Genomic DNA, 19,972 nt, shown 5'->3' with positions numbered 1-19,972 from the left:
TAGAGGTTGAAAGCATCTTCATATATAACTACAGTCTAGATTTCTCTCCTAACCACAGAATTGCCAAGACTTAACCCCCTTTTGTTTGTCTGATAAATTTCTATTCATCTGCAATTATCTGTGAATAGCTTTTCTCATTTCCCCTTGTTTATCACTTTCTCTCTTTCATCACTGTATCCAAACGTTTATAAATTGTTATTATCTGACTACTTGTTTGCCTCCCTAAGGAAACTGTGAACTCCTTCATGGCCATTGTCCTTTTTGTGCCAATCCTACCATATTATCTCCCTCATAATTCATTCTCAAAGGTAGCTGTTTGTTGAACATACATACATTTTTTTATGGAAAGGGGGAGAGCACATAGGGCATATTTATTTTGTATTTTTTCTATCCTTTGTTCTTTGTTTAAAAAAGAAACACCCGGTAGGGAGGAGGAGGACACTGCGTTAGTCCCTAGAAACAGTTTTGTCATTATCTTTTAAAACTGCATGGACTTGACCTAAATGCCTCACCCAACCAACTCGCCAATAGGAAGGGCAGGCACCAGAACAGGAAGTGCCCATGACTGAGCGGGGAGGAAGGTACGCATGCGTATAGAAATCTGTGTGATCTGAGCATCCCACGTGGACTTCCGGCTGAGATAAGGTCAACCGACGCGAGGCGAGGCCCAGTGCAGAGACCAGAACCTGTGCATATAAAGGTATTTTCAGAAACTAGCAATAATTTGGTGTAGTGCTCCCTTGGGGACAGGTATCTTGGTGTCTATATTGACCTTAGATGGGTAGCCCACTGCGCAATCGCGGAATTTGCAAAACGGTGCATCAATGTTAAAGATGGATTAGTCACCCTGTGTGACAGCGCACTGCACTTACGTTTTCTCTTCTTCTAGGGCCCCCACTTTGTGTCACAATGCAAAGAGCTTTAGAGCGAGCTTTGGACCATGCGGACCATGTCATTGAAAGTGCCCAACAGAGACCTCCTAAGAGGAAATCCTCATCTACTTGGGGGAAATCTCTGCATGAAAAGCTGTATGACATATATGTTGAAGAGTGCGGGAAAGAGCCCGAAGTCACGGAGGAATTGACGAGAAATGTGCACTTGCTAGAGAAGCTTGTTAAGAGGGAGTCCTTGCCCTGTTTAGTGGTCAACCTATACCCAGGGGAGGAGGGCTATTCGCTTATGATCAAGGGAGAAAATGAACTCTATTCAGAGACCATTAGACTGCCTTATAATGAAAGGGACTTTCTTGAATACTTGGATGCAGAGGAACTGCCTCCTATTTTGGTGGATGTCCTGGAAAAGTCTCAGGTTAACGTTTTCCAGAGCGGGTGTGTCATCACTGAGGTACGGGACTATAGACAGAGCACGGACTCGGACCGCAGTGGTTACCAAAGCAGGCATGTTCTCTTACGCCCAACGATGCAGACGTTAGCTTCCGATATACAGTCCATAACCAGCGATAACCAGATATGGACCCAGGAAGACAAACTTTCACTTGAGAGCCAGCTGATCTTAGCTACCGCTGAGCCCCTGTGCCTTGACCCTTCTGTATCAGTAGCCTGCATCGAAAACAAGCTGCTCTATAACAAGCAAAAGATGAACACTCCCCCAATGAGAAGGAATTTCAAGAGGTATTCTACAGCCTCCCTGAATTGGCAGCAGGAGCTGTCTTGTAGATCACTCCCTCCTAAGCTAAGGGCATGGGATTTTCTCAAAAAAATAAAAGAAAGGCAAGCAGGTCAGAAGGATGACCTCAAATTTTCCAAAGCAGGAAGTTGTGTAGATATGTGGAAACAGCAACCCTGTGACTTGGAGGTCCCTTCTGAAGTGGATGTGGACAAATTTGCTAAAGAGGAGAGGTCTGTCACATACGATGATGCACAACCAATAGTCTGGCCAGCCCTGGAGGCACAAGATGATTCTCTATTTGGATGTGAAGCTGGTGATCCATCCCAGATAACAAAGCCGACCTTCATGCAGTCTCTGAATGATCCACTTATCTCTGGAAAGAGAAAGTCAGGTAAAAAAGCCAGAGGTAGGAGACAGATGTCTCACCACCGCTCCTCCACAGATGACCATTCCAGTAGTTCCAGGCCTGGGTCACAGACTGGTGCTGGGAGAGCAGCCAGGCAGTCCGAGGAATTGGTGCAGAATTGGGTGGCACAGGGCCCCAGTGGCTCCGCCAGTCTCCGCCAGCTTTCTCCAGGGAGAGCAGCAGAACAGCCTCAGGCCATGTCAATTCCCTCCGCAGTGCTGGGCATGAGAGGCCAACACATACCTCCAGCCATCAGCCTTCCCTGCACCTCAGGAAACAGTTCCTCAGATAACAGTTTTTCTTCACAGCAGGCAAGCAGGGTTCGTGAGTTTCCATCTCATGCCCCTGCTTGGCAGCCACCAAGTCTTCCCCAGAAATCTTCTGTGAAAGGGAACCGAGTTCGCATACTTCCTGCAGCCACCGTTTCTACTGCCAGCGCATCACCAAAGACCCCGGCCAGCAAGGTCAAGGCCACCTCTGCTCGTCCTAAGGTCACCAAAGTAGTAAGCCCTGCTCCTGCAGTCCAGATGGCGGTAAGAGGTTCTACTCCCCTGAAGGGCTCTACTGCTAGGACCAAGACTCCTGTAGCAATCAAGCCCAGAATTTTGTGCTCAGGAGGCCAGCAGCTAGCACATACACAGCCTGCTTTACCAAAGCCTCCTTCACAAAGCATTAAAATTATTTTTAAAAGTTCTCCAGTGCTCACACCCATAGCTCTATTGCAGTTCCCAGGTTCAGTCATTTTGAACACCCAGCAGCAGCCCCAGCAGCAGCCTCAGCAGCAGCCACAGCAGCAGCCACAGCAGCCACAACAGCAGCCACAGCAGCCACAGCAATTCTATAGGTTGATTCCACAACAACATCAGCAACCTCTATCTCATTTTCAACAGTCAGTGGCAAAGGGTTCAAGTCCAAAAGGTTCAACCCATCAAAAAGTGATCTTACCTGCTCCGCAAGTTGCTATCATTAACCCCAATGAAGTAGGAAGTTTTCTGCAGCCCCAGATGGCCGTTTTGTCTCAGCCTAGCTCTACCCAGACAATACCTGGGCAAAGCCCTCCCCAGCAGAGGGTTCTGTTCCCTGCTGTCATCCAGCAGCTGCCACACTCCCAGCCAGTACAGTTGAGAATCCTGCAGATCCCAGTGACTGTGCCAACCACAGAAGCCCCAAACAGCTCAGTCACATCCACATCCACATCCACATCCACATCGTGGCCAGCAGGAAGCAAGCCAGCCAAAAGGTAAAATGAATAGAGGCCCACATAGCAAGTCCAAGTCCTGAATATTGCATTATTTTTCTCTTTAAAAACATCAAAAGAGCATTGAACCAAAGGGTTTCTTATTTTTATTACATTTTTATCTTTAATATCTCAGTATTTTACATTTCTAGGTCTGCAACTGAAACACAACCCTATGATTTTTAAGTAAAAACAGGGAAATAATTTAATGGGGGAAGAAAAAGAATGGGCTATGAATGAAATGAAAATCTTAGTTCTGCAATTTACTAATTTTATGACTTTTAAAATGTCTCTGATTTCCTTGTCTGTAACATGTGAATAGAAATATGTACTTTTAATGTTTATCGTCAAGGTTAATGTAAACAATATATACTAAATATTAATTTTAAATTATATTTAAATTAATTTTTAATTATTAAAACAGTAAATATTTGAAATAAACCTAAGTATTTAAGCTGAAAATAAACTACAGTAATAACATTAGTGAAAATAATAGTTTTGTTACATTACATAAAAGTCAACCTTAGAATCAATGGAAACTATGCCTTGGGAATTTAATTCTTAGTTAAAAAAAAAAGCACTAGACTTAAAAATAATAAGGAAATTATTTTTACATATATATATATATATATATATATATATATATATATATAGGTCTAGATATATAGACAGCTTTTAATTTCTCTATTAATAAAAAGTAGCCCTTTAACTCTATCTCAATGCCCTGCCCAACATGGTGAATTCTCTGTTTAATAAAACTGGATGCATTAGAAACTTGTAATTCATTCTTCAGTAATTGAGGGATGATTTGAATATATGACTCAATATCATTTGTCAGACAATATTCTTTAAATGCATTATTCATATTGTGCTTATTATTTTACAAACACTTCATAATATACAAATGCACCTGTTGCCTGCCATTCATCTTGCTCCTCTATTCTGTCTTAATTATTTTTTCCCCATCAGACAGGATAATAATCACAAGAGAGAAAAAGTAAAGGTTTCTTGATTTATAATGGACAAGTGAATTAAAAATGATAAGTTTAGGTAAACTGATGAAACAAATTACAACAGGGAATTATAGGGGAAATAATGAGTAATTGGGATATAAAAATATCTTTATATATGACTGTTAATTTAAAATGATTTCTGTAGCTACTGAACAACATATTTTAGCATAATATTATAAGTTAAGAACTAAAAATCTAGATCAAACATCCCTTCCCCCAAGAGCTTGAATGAATTGAAATGTGGATAATATTTTAAAATCTATATGTATAAAAGCCTAAGTGACCAAACGGACTGATCGACCAGTCGCTATGACGTGCACTGACCACCAGGGGGAAGACACTCAATGCAGGAGTTGCCCCCTGGTCAGTGTGCTCCCATAGCCATCTTTCTGTGGTCCCCCTCCCCCCCGGCTGGGCAGCCTCCTGCAGTCCCTCCTCCTGGCCCAATCAGCCCTGATTGGGACTGGGCGAAACAGCCCCCATCAGCCCCGATTGCCAGCCAGGCCGACGGACCCCACCCATGCATGAATTTGTGCACCAGCCTCTAGTATTTTATAAGCAAATATAAATATTTATTTCTCTTGACAATATCTTCATTATTTTCTGGAATTAAAGATTGCTTGAAAAGAATGAGTTATTAAAAGCATTTACAATTATTTTTTGTTAAATAGTTGTTTGCTTGACTTTATTTTATTGTAATGATATTTGCTATTTGAGCTACCCTTGTGGATGACCAGTAAAAATCTTTCACTTAAAGTGTTCAAATGTGATGATATTCATCATCTCTCTAAGATTATAAGAACCTTTACTATTTGGTGGTAGAATAATTTAAAAAGTTCTAGAATTAATTACCAAGTAACTTTCAATAATTTTAAAAAGCAGAAAATCTATCTGCACACTTTTTATCATCCCTTCTACTCAAACTTTTGGACTTTGAGGGATTCTTAGAGAAATGTTCAGACTTCCTTTTTTTGTTGATTAGATACTTTATTCTTTTTTTTTAAATATATTTTATTGATTTTTTTTTTACAGAGAGGAAGATAGAGGGATAGAGAGTTAGAAACATCGATGAGAGAGAAACATCGATCAGCTGCCTCTTGCACACCCCCTACCGGGGATGTGCCCGCAACCAAGGTACATGCCCTTGACCTGAATCGAACCTGGGACCCCCGAGTCCACAGGCCGACGTTCTATCCACTGAGCCAAACCGGTCTCGGCTAGATACTTTATTCTTAATGGCCTGTCCCATTCATATTTAGAGTCAGAAAGCAAACATAAGGAAATCAAATTCTGAGTGAAGTATTTTATATCAAAGATTCAAGTTTGACAATACTACTTCCTTATCCCTACAACACTCACAAACCCTTGAGCATTTCTGTTTAGCACAGGCTAGAAATAATACACATACAGGTGGACAGCATAATGACTCAGCATTTCTATTCCTTATGATGCAATCACCACAAAAGTCTATTAATTATGCCTTATCACTATAACATTGACTATTTTCCCTATGCTGAACTTCACATCCCCATGACTTTAAAATAAGTGTAGGTTTGTGCCGCTTATTCTTCTTCACCTTTTACAGCCATCCCTGTACCCCCTTCCCCTCCAGCAAGCATTCATTTGTTCTCTGTATCTGAGTCTGCTTCTGTTTTATTTGTTCATTTGCTTTGTTTTCTTAACAGCTGAACCACTACCCAATTTAAGGTAATAAATGATATCCAAAGGTTGGAGGTAGAATGAGTCCTGACTCTAGCAAATAGATGTATGGTGCAATATTTTCATCTGTGACATTTCTGACCAAGTCAGGCTACTTTGCTTAATCTCCTTCTCTGCATCTTCATACCCCATGGAATCAAATTCAAACTTTTGTTTATCAAAACTGGTCTTTTTTTACCTGGATTTTGGCTGTCACTCCTCCTCATCTCCTAGTACATCCCCATTCACATCTATGGCTTTGGCAGCACTTAACTACGGTTGTCCCTGATGTGTCATGTTCTTCCTCAATTTCATGTGTTGGTGGAGACCCGCAACCAGGAACTCCTTTCTATTCTCAGCTCATCATTTAATACTCAGCCTAAGCAACCCACCTCTGGCATCTATTTTTCATATTATTCTTTATGACATTTCAAAGTATTTCACAGGGTTATTTGTGGATCAAATATTACAGTAAATATAAAGAAAACAAGAATTGAAAAAATATATTAATGTAAGTATACATTTCAAAGTTTTTATTTTTTCCAAACATAGATTGTATGACTTTGCAAGGATTTATAAGGATTAGTACTTTTATTGGAATGATTAAAATTTGACTTTTATATAAAACTGAATATATGTAATGTATATTTATGATCTCTAATACTTTGTGTTGAATGTCATAATTTTCTCAAAAACATGAAAAGAATACTAAATGAGAATTATTATTGTAAAAAACTGGATATATAAAAATAATAGTACTTTTACCAGTATTTGAATATCATTTCTCTTTAGGCAAATACATAACTTAATAATTATTTTATTATATTTATTTTAATTTAACTAAATAATAGTTAAAATGATACCTATATGTAAGAAGTAAGAAAATGAAATAGGGCTTTTTTTTGTCTTTGTGGATTTAACCAAGAATATACTCCCAAAGTAATGATTCAGGTATAGGTTATTCTGATGAACTACAATAGAACAGTCATCTCTTGCAAAATTCCAAGACCAAACTGAGGAACAAGAAGACAAGTCACTAAGATACTTTTTATTTCAAATCATCCTGTTTCTTGAATTTCTTATAAGTTTTGAATTTGGCACATATACTAAATCTATGCAAATAAAACAACATTCTCCTGTCTTTGTTTACCTGTTATTATATCATGTGGTAATAGTCTGATGGAGTTTTATTATTTGCTCTTTTTTATTTTTAATTTTTATTTTTAGCTCAATCCCTCCATTCCCCCCATCCACCCATCCCATTTCTCTGTACTGCTCTCAGCCTGATTTCTACCTATGAGTCTGTCTCTATTTTGCTTGTGGGGGGAGGGTGCTAGGTTTGGGATGATAGGACTTAAAAAGAAATGTGGGGAAATGGAGAGTTGTTTAATGAGTAGAGTTTCAGTTTCCCCAAATGAAAAGTTATAGTGATTTATTGAACAACAATGTGAACATACCTACCATTACTGAAGTGTATACCTAAGAATGGTTTAAGTGGTAAATTTCATGTTATTATTTTTTTACCACAATTAATACTTAAAGCAACAGTAATAAAATAGATGTGGCATACAAAATATTTCATTTTTGCCCTAGCTGGTTTGGCTCAGTGGATAGTGTTGGCCTGGGGATTGAAGGGTCCCAGGTTCGATTCCAGTCAAGGGCACATGCCAGGGTTGCAGGCTTGATCCCCAGCAGGGGGCCTGCAGGAGGCAGCAGGTCAATGATTCTCTCTCATCATTGATGTTTCTATTCTCTCTCCTTCTCTCTTCCTTTCTAAAATCAATAAAAATTTATTTTAAAAAATATTTCATTTTCAGGGGCCTTAAGGGCACCTTTGTCATCCATGTACTTATGGCAGGGTGGTTCAGAACACAACCCTCTGGAGCCAGACTGTCTAATTTCAAAACCTGGCTCTGCCACTTACTCCTTGTGGGACCAGGGGTAAGTTACTTAACCGCTCTGTGCCTCAATTTTTTCATCTGCAAAATGGAGATATTCAATAGGTCTGTTTTCACATAGTTGTTACAAGATTTAGAGAAGATCATATTTTGCCCTAGCCAGTTTGGCTCAGTGGATAGAGTGTTGGCCTGTGGACCAAAGGGTTCTGGGTTCGATTCCGGTTGAGGGCAGATACTTTGATTATAGGCTCCTCCCAGGTCCAGGCCAGGGCCTGTGCAGGAGGCAACCAACTGATGTGTTTCTTTCACATTGATGTTTCTTTCTGTCTTTCCCTTTCCCTAAAAATCAATTGAAAAATATCCTTGGGTGAGGATTAACAAACAAAAAAAAAGAAAGAAAAGAAAAAGATGATATTTTAAAGCTTTTTAAACATTCCATAAAATAAATTCTCTCCAGAATAACTAAAACGAAGGGGTTATTCTCACCAAATTTAAAAGATATTCTTTATATAATGTAACAATACAGGCCTATCTGGGAAACAGGAAAATACTGTGGTGAGCAACAGGGACCACCTGGAAGTGGTGCTAATTCTCCAATGCAAATAAATGAGATCTACATTACTGCTGATTTTCAAAATGATGTGGCATCAGTTTTCTGATGCTCTGGACACAACAAGCAAATGATAGTGTCTAATATAAGCCCAAAATCTAACATCCCAACAGGAGACCCCCCTGAGTTGCAAATTAAGTTGCCTCACACACGCTGCATTCCACAAAGCCTATTTCAAGCTAGGTGGCTATAGGAGTTTATTTAATAACTGATGATTCCCCTAGGCAAAGAGAGAGAAGGCCAGTGAGCACAGTGCTTCAGAGTAGAAGAGAGCCTGTGGATACCCTTGTAGGCACCAGTCAAAACCAGTCACCCACCTAAAGTGCTTACCAGTAACTATAAAGTGGTTGCCATATCTTGCATTCATTCATTCATTCACTAATTCAAATATTTATTGAGCATCTATTATAGGATAGATTGTGTCGAAGCTCTAAAGACACAGCAGTAAATGAGACATGATGTCTTTCAAAAGCTCACATTCTAGTACATAAATACTGACAAAGTAGAGAAAACTATAGTGTGGCTTCCAAAACAAATTGTAAGCATACAAGTTATGAATTAACCTTTTTAGTTTTTAGACTCTATGATATTCAATGATAATTTTAAGAAACTTTCCAATTTAGGATTTAAAATCGAAATAGCAACAGACCTCCAGATGTAGTGTTGACATAATATCACTTTTTTATCACTTACTCTCATTTCAGCTTAATAAGCTCTCTTGGCTCTCATCTTTCAATGTTTAATCCAAAGCAATTAAACTGATATGCAAATGCCATTTGCATTGCTTTAAGAGTGACACTTAATACACAATCTCATTATAATAGGCAACTAGAATGTTTGTAGAATTTTAAGCTCATTTTTATTTTTAAAATATGTGTTTTCTTATAAGTATACTTATAAATAAAATGTACACATACACAGATTTCATTTGATAAATGCCATGTGGATATATTTGTCTTGTATACTGAACACAGTCAATACCATGTGATATTTCTATTTAAAAGCTTACTATTCTTTTGCTCGGTCTCTACAGCAATAAATATTTTAGCTACTGAATTGCATTAACAAAAATTACAAGATAAGTGTGTGTGTGTGTCTGTGTGTATTTAAGGCAGTTTGCCATTTAGGATTTAGTTCTAACTGGAAAATCAGAAGGTAATAGTGGAAATGCCAGATATGCTTTATGAGAATTGATTCAAATAATTAGGCTTGTTTGGTAGATTGGTTATATTAATGGTCCCAGTTTTTAACTCCTACATCTATCAATACCCTTTGCAATGTAACCTCCACTCTGAATCTATCCACCATGTGAATTGCTTGGGCCAATGGGATGTTAGAAGTCATTATGCAGAGGCTTGAGTTAAACTTAGACATCTCTTTCTCCTTTGTTGTTCTACTGCTGTTGACATGAGAACATGCCTGATGAATAAAGTCTCATAGAACTAGATTCCAACCTCCCCACCCCAATCATCCATCTGAGGCCATCTGAAATCAGTCAACAAGTAGTTGACTTCTACAGAGGAATTCAGCTGTAGTTGGCTCAGTTTAGGAGATAGTACATTTTCCATCTCTGAGAGTCATTGTTTTTTATCATCATCTGTTGTGAAAAACATTATGTAGGATGGTACATATCACTGCCTTAAGATTTAATAGATTTTCTTTTTGAATTGATTTTCCATTAAACATTATTTAATAATATTAAGACAACCTGAAGCTAGATAGAAAGATACTCTATTAAGCAGAAAGATGTATCAGAATTTGAACATTTCTTCAAAAAGGAAATGAATTTAAATTAAAATCCTTGTCTAGTAGCTCAAAAATATTTGGTGGCCAAACTAATATTAATAATTATATTAGTCCCACACATTCACTAAAAATATTTATTAATAAACTACTATGTGCTACATTGTCCAAAATTCTGGAAAACAAAACAGATAATCTTTAAGACTTTTATTTAAGTGCTTTGCTTGGTAAACTCAACTTTTAAAAAATCCTTACTTAAACCAAAAACATAAAAATCAGCTTTTTAAAAATTGTTTGACACAAATAACAAATTAAAATTTTAATTTATGTTTATGTACAAAAAGGAAACAAAAATGCAAAAGAATGAAATATGTGATCTAGAATTAATCTGGACTTAATTTTATTTAAATTTTGACTCCTATAATTATTTCCTTCCTAATCTATTCCATCTGTGACCCAAGACTTACATGACTAAAAACCATTTAAGTAAATCTAAAAACTTGCAGTTTAGCATGATCCTAAGACAAACAGTTGGCCAATTGTCCAAACCTTGAATTGTGGAAACCCATATCTCTTGTCAGGAGTGCTAAAGGATTTGGAGTATGGGGCTAAGGTGAGGAAGATGGGTTTAAATCCAAGCTCCATTTATAAGTTGTCTGACCTTAGGTCAGTAATTTAAACTCTTTAACTTATTACTATATACCTGCTTTAAAGTCCAGAGGTGTACTACACTGAATATGACCTTTTGATATAATTGTTTATAACTCACAAGTTATGTTTCTGATTCTACAGCTCCACACAATACTTTCTTACCTATATTAAGAATCTAAGATGTAAAAAGAAGCCCTGCCCCCCAAAAAGATAAAGACATTACAAAGAAAGAGAATTACAGGCCAATATCCCTGATGAACATATATGCTAAAATCCTCAACAAAATATTAGCAAATAGGATCCAGCAATATATTAAAAAGATCATACATCATGACCAAGTGGGATTTTTTCCAGGGTTGCAAGGCTGGTACAATATTTGCAAATCAATAATTGTGATACATCGCATAAACAAATTAAAAGACAAAAATCACATGATCATATCAATAGACACAGAAAAAGCATTCCACAAAATCTAATACCCATTTTTGATTAAAAAAAAAGCCACACAACTCTCAGTAAAGTGAGAATAGAGGGATCCTACCTCAACATAATAAATACTATAATGTGACAAACGTACAGCCAACAAGATATTCAAAGGGCAAAAAATAAAACCATTTCTCCTAAGAACATGAAAAATACAGGGATGTCCACTTTCACCACTCTTATTCAACTTGTCTGATCGCAAGTGCTAGCCACAGCACATAAAAGGGTCATCCAAATTGGAAAGAAGTAAGTAAAACTCTCATTATTCGCAGATGACATGATATTGTACATAGCAAACCCTAACTAAAGACTCCACCAAGAAACTACTAGATTTAATAAATGAATTAGGCAATGTAGCAGGATACAAAATCAACACCCAAAAATTGATGGCATTTTTATAAACAATGAATTCTCAAAAAGAGAAACTGAACAAACAATCCCATTTACCATTGCAACAACAAAATTAAGACTCTTAGGAATAAACTTAAGCAAGGAGGTAAAAGACTTGTACTCAGGAAACTACAGGACATTGAAAAAACACATAGAGGAATATATAAACAAGTGGAAGAATATACCATGTTCATGGATCAGTAGAATTAGCATGATTAAAATGCCCATACTACCCAAAGCAATCTATACATTCAATGTAATAACTATTAAAATACCAATGGCATAGTTCACAGATTGAGAACAAATACTCCAAAACTTATATGAAACCAAAAAAGACCCCAAGTAGCCGCAGCAATTTTGAGAAAGAAGAACAAAGTTGGAGGGATCACAAGACCAGATATCAAGTTATACTACAAAGCCACTGTACTCAAAACAGCCTGGTACTGGCATAAGAATAGACCAATGGAACAGAACAGAGACCCCAGAAACTGATGCAAGCCATTATGCTCAATTAATATTTGATTAAGGAGGCAAGAGCATACAATGGAGCCAATACAGTCTCTTTAATAAATGGTGTAGGAAAATTGGACAGATACATGCAAAAAAAAAATGAAACTAGACCACCAACTTACACCATCCACAAAAATAAACTCAAAACAGGTAAAAGACTTAAATGTGAGTCATGAAACCATAAAAATCCTATAAGAAACCATAGGCAGCAAAACCTCAGGTAACTCTGGTAGCAATATGTTTGCAGACACATTTTCTAGGGCAAGGGAAACAAGGAAAAAACAAACAAATGGGACTGTATCAAACTTAAAATCTTCTGCACAGCAAAGGAAACCATCAACAAAATGAAAAGGGAGCCCACTGTATGGGAGAACATATTTGGCAATGATTCATCTGATAAAGGGTTGATATCCAAAATATATAAGGAAATCATACAACTTAACAAAAGGAAGACAAACAATCCAATTAAAAATGGGCAAAGACCAAATAGACACTTCTCCAAAGTGGACATAGAGATGGTCAAGAAACATATGCTCAAAGTCACTAATCACCAGAGAGATGCAAATTAAAATGACAGTGAGGTATTACCTCACAGCTGTCAGAATGGCTATCAACAAATCAGCAAATGACAAGTGCTGGTGAGGATGTGGAGAATAGGGAACCCTAGTACACTGCTAGTGGGAATTCAGACTGGAAAAGAGTATGGAGTTTCCTCGAAAAATTAAATATGGAACTCCCATTTGACCCAGTGATCCCACTTCTAGGAATTGAACCTACGAACCCAAAATACCAATCAGAAATAATGAATCCCTATGTTCATAGCAGTGCAATTTACAATAGCTAAGATCTGAAGACAGCCCAAGTGCCCATTAGGAGATGAGTGGATAAAAAAAAATGCTGTTTTAAATTTACACCATGGAATACTATGCAGAAGTAAAAAAAAAAAAAAAAAGTATCTATTACCCATTGTGATAGCATGGAGGGACCTGGAGAGTATTATGCTAAGTGAAATAAGTCAGAGAAAGACAAGTATCACATAATCTCATTTATATGTGGAATCTAATGAATAAACTGATGAACAAAATAGATCCAGAGATAACAGAAGCCTGGAACAGGCTGTGGAATCTCAGAGGGAAGGCAGGAGCGGGTGGGTGGGAGAGATCAACCAACGAACTTGTATGCATATATGTATAATCCATGGACACAGACAATAGGATGGTGAAGGCCTGGGATGGAGGATGGGGGTTGGGGTGAGCTAGAAGAGGTCGATGGGAGAAAAAAGGGGGGCATACATAATACTTTCAACAATAAAGAATTAAAAAAATAAAAATAAATAAACAAGTGCTGGCGAGGATGCGGAGAAAAAGGAACCCTCGTGCACTGCTGGTGGGAATGCAGACTGGTACAGTCACTGTGGAGAACAGTATGGAGTATCCTCAGAAAACTAAAAATGGAGCTCCCATTTGACCCAGTAATCCCACTTTCAGGAATATACCCCAAGAAACTAGAAACATCAATCAGAAAGGATATATGAACCCCTATGTTCATAGCAGCACAATTCACCATAGCTAAGATTTGGAAACAGCCTAAATGCCCATCAGCAGATGAGTGAATTAGAAAACTATGGTACAGCTACACAATGGAATACTACACTGCTATAAAAAAGAAGGAATTCTTACCATTTGCAGCAGCTTGGATGGATCTGGAGAGCATTATGTTAAGTGAAATAAGCCAGGCAATGAAAAAAAACCCCACATGATCTCACTCATTTATGGAAAATAAAGAACATTATAACCTGGTTAACAAAAAGATAGATACAGAGGCAGTAAAGCATCGAACAGACTGTCAAATTACAATAGGAAGGTTGGGGAGTGTTGGGGAGAGGGGGAAAGAGATCAACCAAAGGACTTGTATGCATGCATATAAGCACAACCAATGGACACAAGACACTGGGGGTGGGGGGGTGAGGGCATGGGACAGGGGGTAGGGGAAGCTTGGGAAAGATCAATGGGGAAAAAAGGAGATATATGTACTAGTATATGTAATACTTTAAACAATAAAAATGAAAATAAATAAATAAAATTCAAGACAAAAAAATGAAGTATAAAAAAATAAGAAAATAAATTGTTATAAAAAATAAATTAAAATGCCAAAAGAATTGCAGCCAGTTAGTATAATGGTTTACCTCATACACTTCTTTTTACTTTGATTATAACACTTGAATTTACAAACTAAATTGTTCTGCCACCCAGGAAGAAAGAAATAATTACTATTTGGGGATTATAGCTTTACTGGTATGCCACAATTAATTCCTGGCTGTAATCATTGGAGCTGTTTTAGCATAATCAAAAAGAAAAATACCTTTAAACAAAGTATCTGACAAGGCTAAATAAATCACTGGAATAGATTGCCCTTTAGGATTATATAGTCTACTCATTTCATTCTTCCTAGAACACTTCACATTTTGTACCCATCCCTTGGATTCTTCTCAGGGTATTAGATATAAGATCTTTGCATTATTAAATGCAATTACTGTTGGTTTTCTAAATCCCAACCTCTGCATAATCATTAAAGTTATCAGGATGATGATGATCATCATCACCTATCTTTCAAAGAAATGTAGCACTGTAGAGAATTTAATAGCTTGTGATTTAGAAGCACTAAGATTGGGTACCATTTTATCAGTGTGCTGGTTGCATTGGCAAGTCTCATCACTCCTCTGACACTCCTTGTCCTTGTGTATTAAAAAATGAATAATAGCCTGCCTCGCCAGTGTGGCTCAATGGTTGAGGGTCGACATATAAACCAGGAAGTCACGGTTCGATTCCTGGTCAGGGCACATACCTGAGTTGTGGGCTTGATCCCCAGTGTGGGGCGTGCAGGAGGCAGCCAATCAATGATTCTCTCTCATCATTGATATTTCTATCTCTCTCTCTCTTCCTCTCTGAAATACATAAAAACATATTTTTAAACAATGAATAACAGTATCTGCCCTAATTCATTGGATGAGGATCACCATTAAAATGTACATGAAAGTAAATATAGATGAAAGTTTTCATTAAAAAGTTACACGTTACTAATTTTTGTATGAGTTTCATGTATAAAATAGCAATAATAGCCTCTACCTCATAGGATTTTCTGAAGATTCAATAGGAAAATATATTGAAAACATCATAATGACAGAGAGAGTAGCTCAATAAATGATTTATAGTGGCTGAGTAACTTTAAGCATTTAAAATAACAGAAATTTAGAAATAATTATTTATGTATACTATATATTTGTTCATATGTTATAATCCATAATATAATAAAATATTATACTCCCATTCATTTGTAGTACATTAAACTGTTGCAAGTGAGAAAGCATAGCAGGGGAAAAATCTGATGTGAAAATAGTTCGATGAGATTCATCTATTCTCTGATCCTCCCTATAATCTCCAGATGAAAATAAAATCATAAATTATCAGATGTCTTATATTATTAACTTTCCATTAATTGTTTCTGGGTATTTGGTTTGATGAGTAAATGTACCAAGAATATTCTTTGGAGGTCAAAATATCCTTGTTATAGTTCATATCTGATAATTAGTTCTAAGAGAAGATTCTGATCCAGCCTTGATTTATGCGGTCCATAATCATATGTTCATTAACTGATATTTTAAAACTATGAATATAGGATAGAATTCCACAAGATTAACATAGGCTCCTATACTTCCAGTTCCTTTATCATTCCTTCATAGCTTACCTTCTTTAATCAGCTTACATCCTATAAACCCTTCCTGGCTTCATTTAATTACCTGACAATCTAAATGGTCTGATCAAGAATTTCAAAAATGCTCTTTCTAGCCATGAGTTTTTCACTACGTCTTTTTACTTCATCCAATTTGCCAAGTCCTGACTCTTTCTCCAAAGTCATTCATTCATTCTTAAATCACAAAATTAAACCATCCTGAGGTTTTAAAAATATTTTTTGGTAAAATCCCTATCACATTAATGAAAGTAACTCTTTCAAGGTGCTTGAGGTTGACATAGATTGTCCAAAGGAGAACATGAAGTTGAAATGGAGATTAGAAATAAAGTTGCTAGTATCAAGAAAGTAAGGTCAGAGAATGAGAATTATGTCCAAGAAATCTGAAATGTCAAATAAAAAAGCTGGTTGCAAAAACTCCTATATAAGAAACAGTGGGGAAGTTCTAATTCTAGTAATATAGCAAACTAGGTTATTTGGACCAATTATCCCATTGAAAATAAGTAAAACTACTGGTATGTGTGTGTTTTTTTTCCTCAAAATAAAATAGTTTACAAGATTCCTAGGTCAAAATCTAAATAAAATAAGAGTAAGAATTAAATGGTCCACTGAAGACATTATTCTGAGGGCATTTACTGGACCTCCTAACCCCAGTACCATAGCCTAAGTTTATTGGTGGCACAGATCTAGAAGGGTGGGGGTAGGGGGCTTGGTCAAATCTCCAATTGGAGAGAATCTCAATTCAGTAAAGCTAAGAGCTCCATTCTCAAGAAAAGGATGAAACATAACTAAACTTGACACTCCCCAACCCTCACATATCCTTAAGGCAAATTTATAGAACAAATTCATATTACTTAGTCCTGCCAAAAAACACTTCCCTGAAACTATTTATTTCATTTAATTTACAGTGATCCCAGAGTGATCATACTTTAGGCCCCAGCCAAGGCAATTGGAAATCTTTTCTAGAAGAGAACCCCCTAGGCCTCAGAGAATCCCCTAAAATACTATTTTAAGTAAAATGATCAACTCATTGAAAAAACAACAACTAAGCAAAAAGGAAATAGATGCCTTGAACAAGAATCATGAAAAAGAGCAGCTCTCTCTCCACTCCCTGTAGCGAAGCTATAGATATTAGAATTAGAAACCAGCAACTCTAAAACAAAGAAATAGAAGACAAGTATAAAGCACATATAGTTATTTCTGTACCTGGCTACAATAATTGCCTAACCAATTTGAAATAAATAATTCTTAGAACTTCCAGGAAGAAAAAATACATAAAATTTAAACCATGAGGAATATATTTCATAGCACATTAAAAACAGCTGATGAGAAAATAGAAATAAAGGATGCAGTGGTGGGGTGGGCGGCAGTCAATGAATTATGGGAGTACTGTCTCACCATCTCCCCAGCATACCTCTTTACTCAGAGTGAGCCATGACTAATGGGTATTGGAATACTATTCATGGATCTTGAGGGTCACAGATGATAGTAGGTGAGCATTGTTAAGAGCACAAATGTAAGAACACCAAGGCCACAGATTTCTAGACTGCATCCTTGGCCTTTATCACTCTTAAAATGTTTTGCTGATGAGTGAATACTGTAAAAAAACTGTAGTACATCTATAATGGAATACTACATAGTTGTAAAAAACAAGTATCTCTTGCCCTTTACGACAGCAATGGATGGACCTGGAGAGTATTATGCTAAGTGAAATAAGCCAGTCAGAGAAAAAGACATACCATGTGATCTCACTAATATGTAGAATCTAATGATAAAAATAAACAGATGAACAAAATTGAACCAGAAGCATGGATATATAGAACAGACTGGTGGGAGCCAGAGGGTTGAGGGGCTGGGGGTGATTGGATAAGGAAGGTGAAGGGATTAGTTAAAGAACATATATGCAATAGTGTGGTGAGGGCCAAAAGAGTGGGAGGTAGGAGGAGGTGGGAAAACAGTGCTGGGGGTATTGGGGGATGTCTGCAATAATGTCAACATTAAGAATTTTTTAAAAGAGATGGGAACAAGGTAGAGCAAATAAAACCCACTTTTTGAAATAAAATAAAATGGTTATGATATATGTTAGAAGTTTTTTCTCAAGAATTTAATTCTACACTTTTTTCAATATGAAACTGAATGCAGAGCAAAAATAAAAGTGGTATTTTTGTACTATAATTAGACTTTCAGAGAAAATTAACAACCAAACGTTAATTATGTACCTAACAAGGTACTAAGTGTTTCATGCAAATCATTTCCTCAACCCTCAACAATATCTTAAACAGAAGTCATTAGTACCCAACTTTGAAATTTAAGGAGATAGATTCATAGAGGAGAAATAAATTGTAAATGATATAACAGAATTTGAACTCAGGTCTGCTGATTGAAGAGCTCAAGCACCTAACACCAAAACTTGTATTATTTTATATCAATAAATTCAGGTTAAAATAGAGGGTCCATCTCATTTTAGAAAGCATGTTTGACATTTACCATATACCACTTCAGTGAAGTTTCTCATAAATTCCTTCCCAGACCTTAACGATTTAACTGTCAAACAGGATGATTACCACTAAGTAATAGGTCTCTATCCTAAATATAACTTGTTTGCTCTTCTACATTGAGGAAAATGTCTTAAAATTGTATATAGAAGACAATCTGATAAATATACCCAATTGATATCTAAAAAAAAAATTATTCAGGTTAAAGCAACAGTCAACTATAAAAAGACAAAGTGTAAGATCAATGAAGGAAAGAGGCTCCAATTGGTTACATAGCTACAAAATCTTAATAGACACCAATGGCCGCATGCTGACTATGCGCCAGCTGGAGGATACACACAAATTTTAGCTAATTTTTTTAAAGTCACAATATTTAGACCAAGGGAGGGCTAGGCTTATTCTTCTCCATGCTAGTTAGACCAAAATATGGTGACATAACTGAAAACTATGTCCTATGAACCACTGTGAGAATCAGAGAGGCTTAGCTTATAACAGAACATAGGAGCATAAGGGAAAGAGGGAACAGAGCTAGACATGCGTCCAGGTATCTATCCACAGGGAGGTCCTAATGATTCCCATAAGGAATTTTTAAATTCATTTTTCCATGTTCAACTGATTGAGCTTAGACCCCACTCAATAATATTCTCCATGGCCAACCACTCAAGTTTTCTTCTGTGTTTTTCTATGAGTTTATTTATATCTAGGAAAACTCTAGCAAAGATCACAGACAGAGAAGGCATAAAGGTATTACATAGCCTCCGAGCAGCATTTATACTCTGTGCATTACTGGAAGTGTAACCGAAACAGGGCCATGACAGCTTTCTGAAAATATCAGAAGAGCTTTTGTAAGAATGAAGAAGTGCAATTGCTCTAGGGTAGGTCCCAGGATACAGATCTTTGATCAAAAGGAATGAACTTTGGCGAATTCAGAATGAAGACATTTCTAACTGAATGGTGCAAAAAAGAAAAGCCTGCCTCAGGATGGCATGGACTCAAAGTTCAAAAATGGCATAGTCAAAAATTTGGCAGCTATGGGGAAAGGGCACATACAAAGAGTTCATAGGAGAAAACAGCTAGCAAAAATCTCTCCTCCCCATTCTAACATTATTTTAGACTAAAATTTCCAAATTTCTTTCTCTTTATTGAACTCTCTCTCTGGGACTTCCCACCTCATTTTCATATACAGTCATCCTCAAACTTCTCCTAACACCTTTTTAAAAAATCTTTATTGTTGAAAGTATTGCATAGGTCCCCTTTTTTCTCCCATTGACTTCTTCTAGCTTGCCCTCAACCCCCACCTCAGGCCTTCACCATCCTATTGTCTGTGTCCATGGGTTATGCATATATGCATACAAGTTCTTTGGTTGATCTCTTCCCACCCACCCTCCCCTGTCTTCCCTTTGTGATTCCACAGTCTGTTCCATGCTTCTATGTCTTGGACCTATTTTGTTCTTCAGTTTAT

At 36.9% G+C, this 19,972-nt stretch overlaps 2 protein-coding genes across 2 annotated transcripts in view; one reads left to right on the top strand and one right to left on the bottom strand.

Moving 5' to 3' along the window:
• IL1RAPL1 (interleukin 1 receptor accessory protein like 1) overlaps nucleotides 1–19,972 on the bottom strand; it is a 743,868-nt gene that overhangs the window by 652,615 nt on the left and 71,281 nt on the right. The window lies entirely within an intron of this gene.
• Nucleotides 910–3,279, top strand: LOC103298420 (transcription factor SPT20 homolog). The gene is made up of 2 exons (XM_054714519.1): nucleotides 910–2,568; nucleotides 2,926–3,279. The coding sequence occupies exons 1-2, from the start codon at nucleotides 910–912 to the stop codon at nucleotides 3,277–3,279; spliced, it is 2,013 nt and encodes a 670-aa protein (XP_054570494.1).

Source organism: Eptesicus fuscus, chromosome 1, assembly GCF_027574615.1.
Source record: "Eptesicus fuscus isolate TK198812 chromosome 1, DD_ASM_mEF_20220401, whole genome shotgun sequence".
In the NCBI taxonomy this organism is placed as follows: Eukaryota; Metazoa; Chordata; class Mammalia; order Chiroptera; family Vespertilionidae; genus Eptesicus; species Eptesicus fuscus.
The sequence above is the reverse complement of the archived record's forward strand: the minus strand, read 5'-3'. Positions and strand labels throughout refer to the sequence as shown.

Bases quoted from the DNA above. Each gene is read 5' to 3' on its own strand.
- LOC103298420 (XM_054714519.1), top strand. From the start codon at position 910: ATGCAAAGAGCTTTAGAGCGAGCTTTGGACCATGCGGACCATGTCATT. The intron at 2,569-2,925 runs GTAAGAGGTTCT...CATTTTCAACAG, and splicing joins CTCCTGCAGTCCAGATGGCG to TCAGTGGCAAAGGGTTCAAG.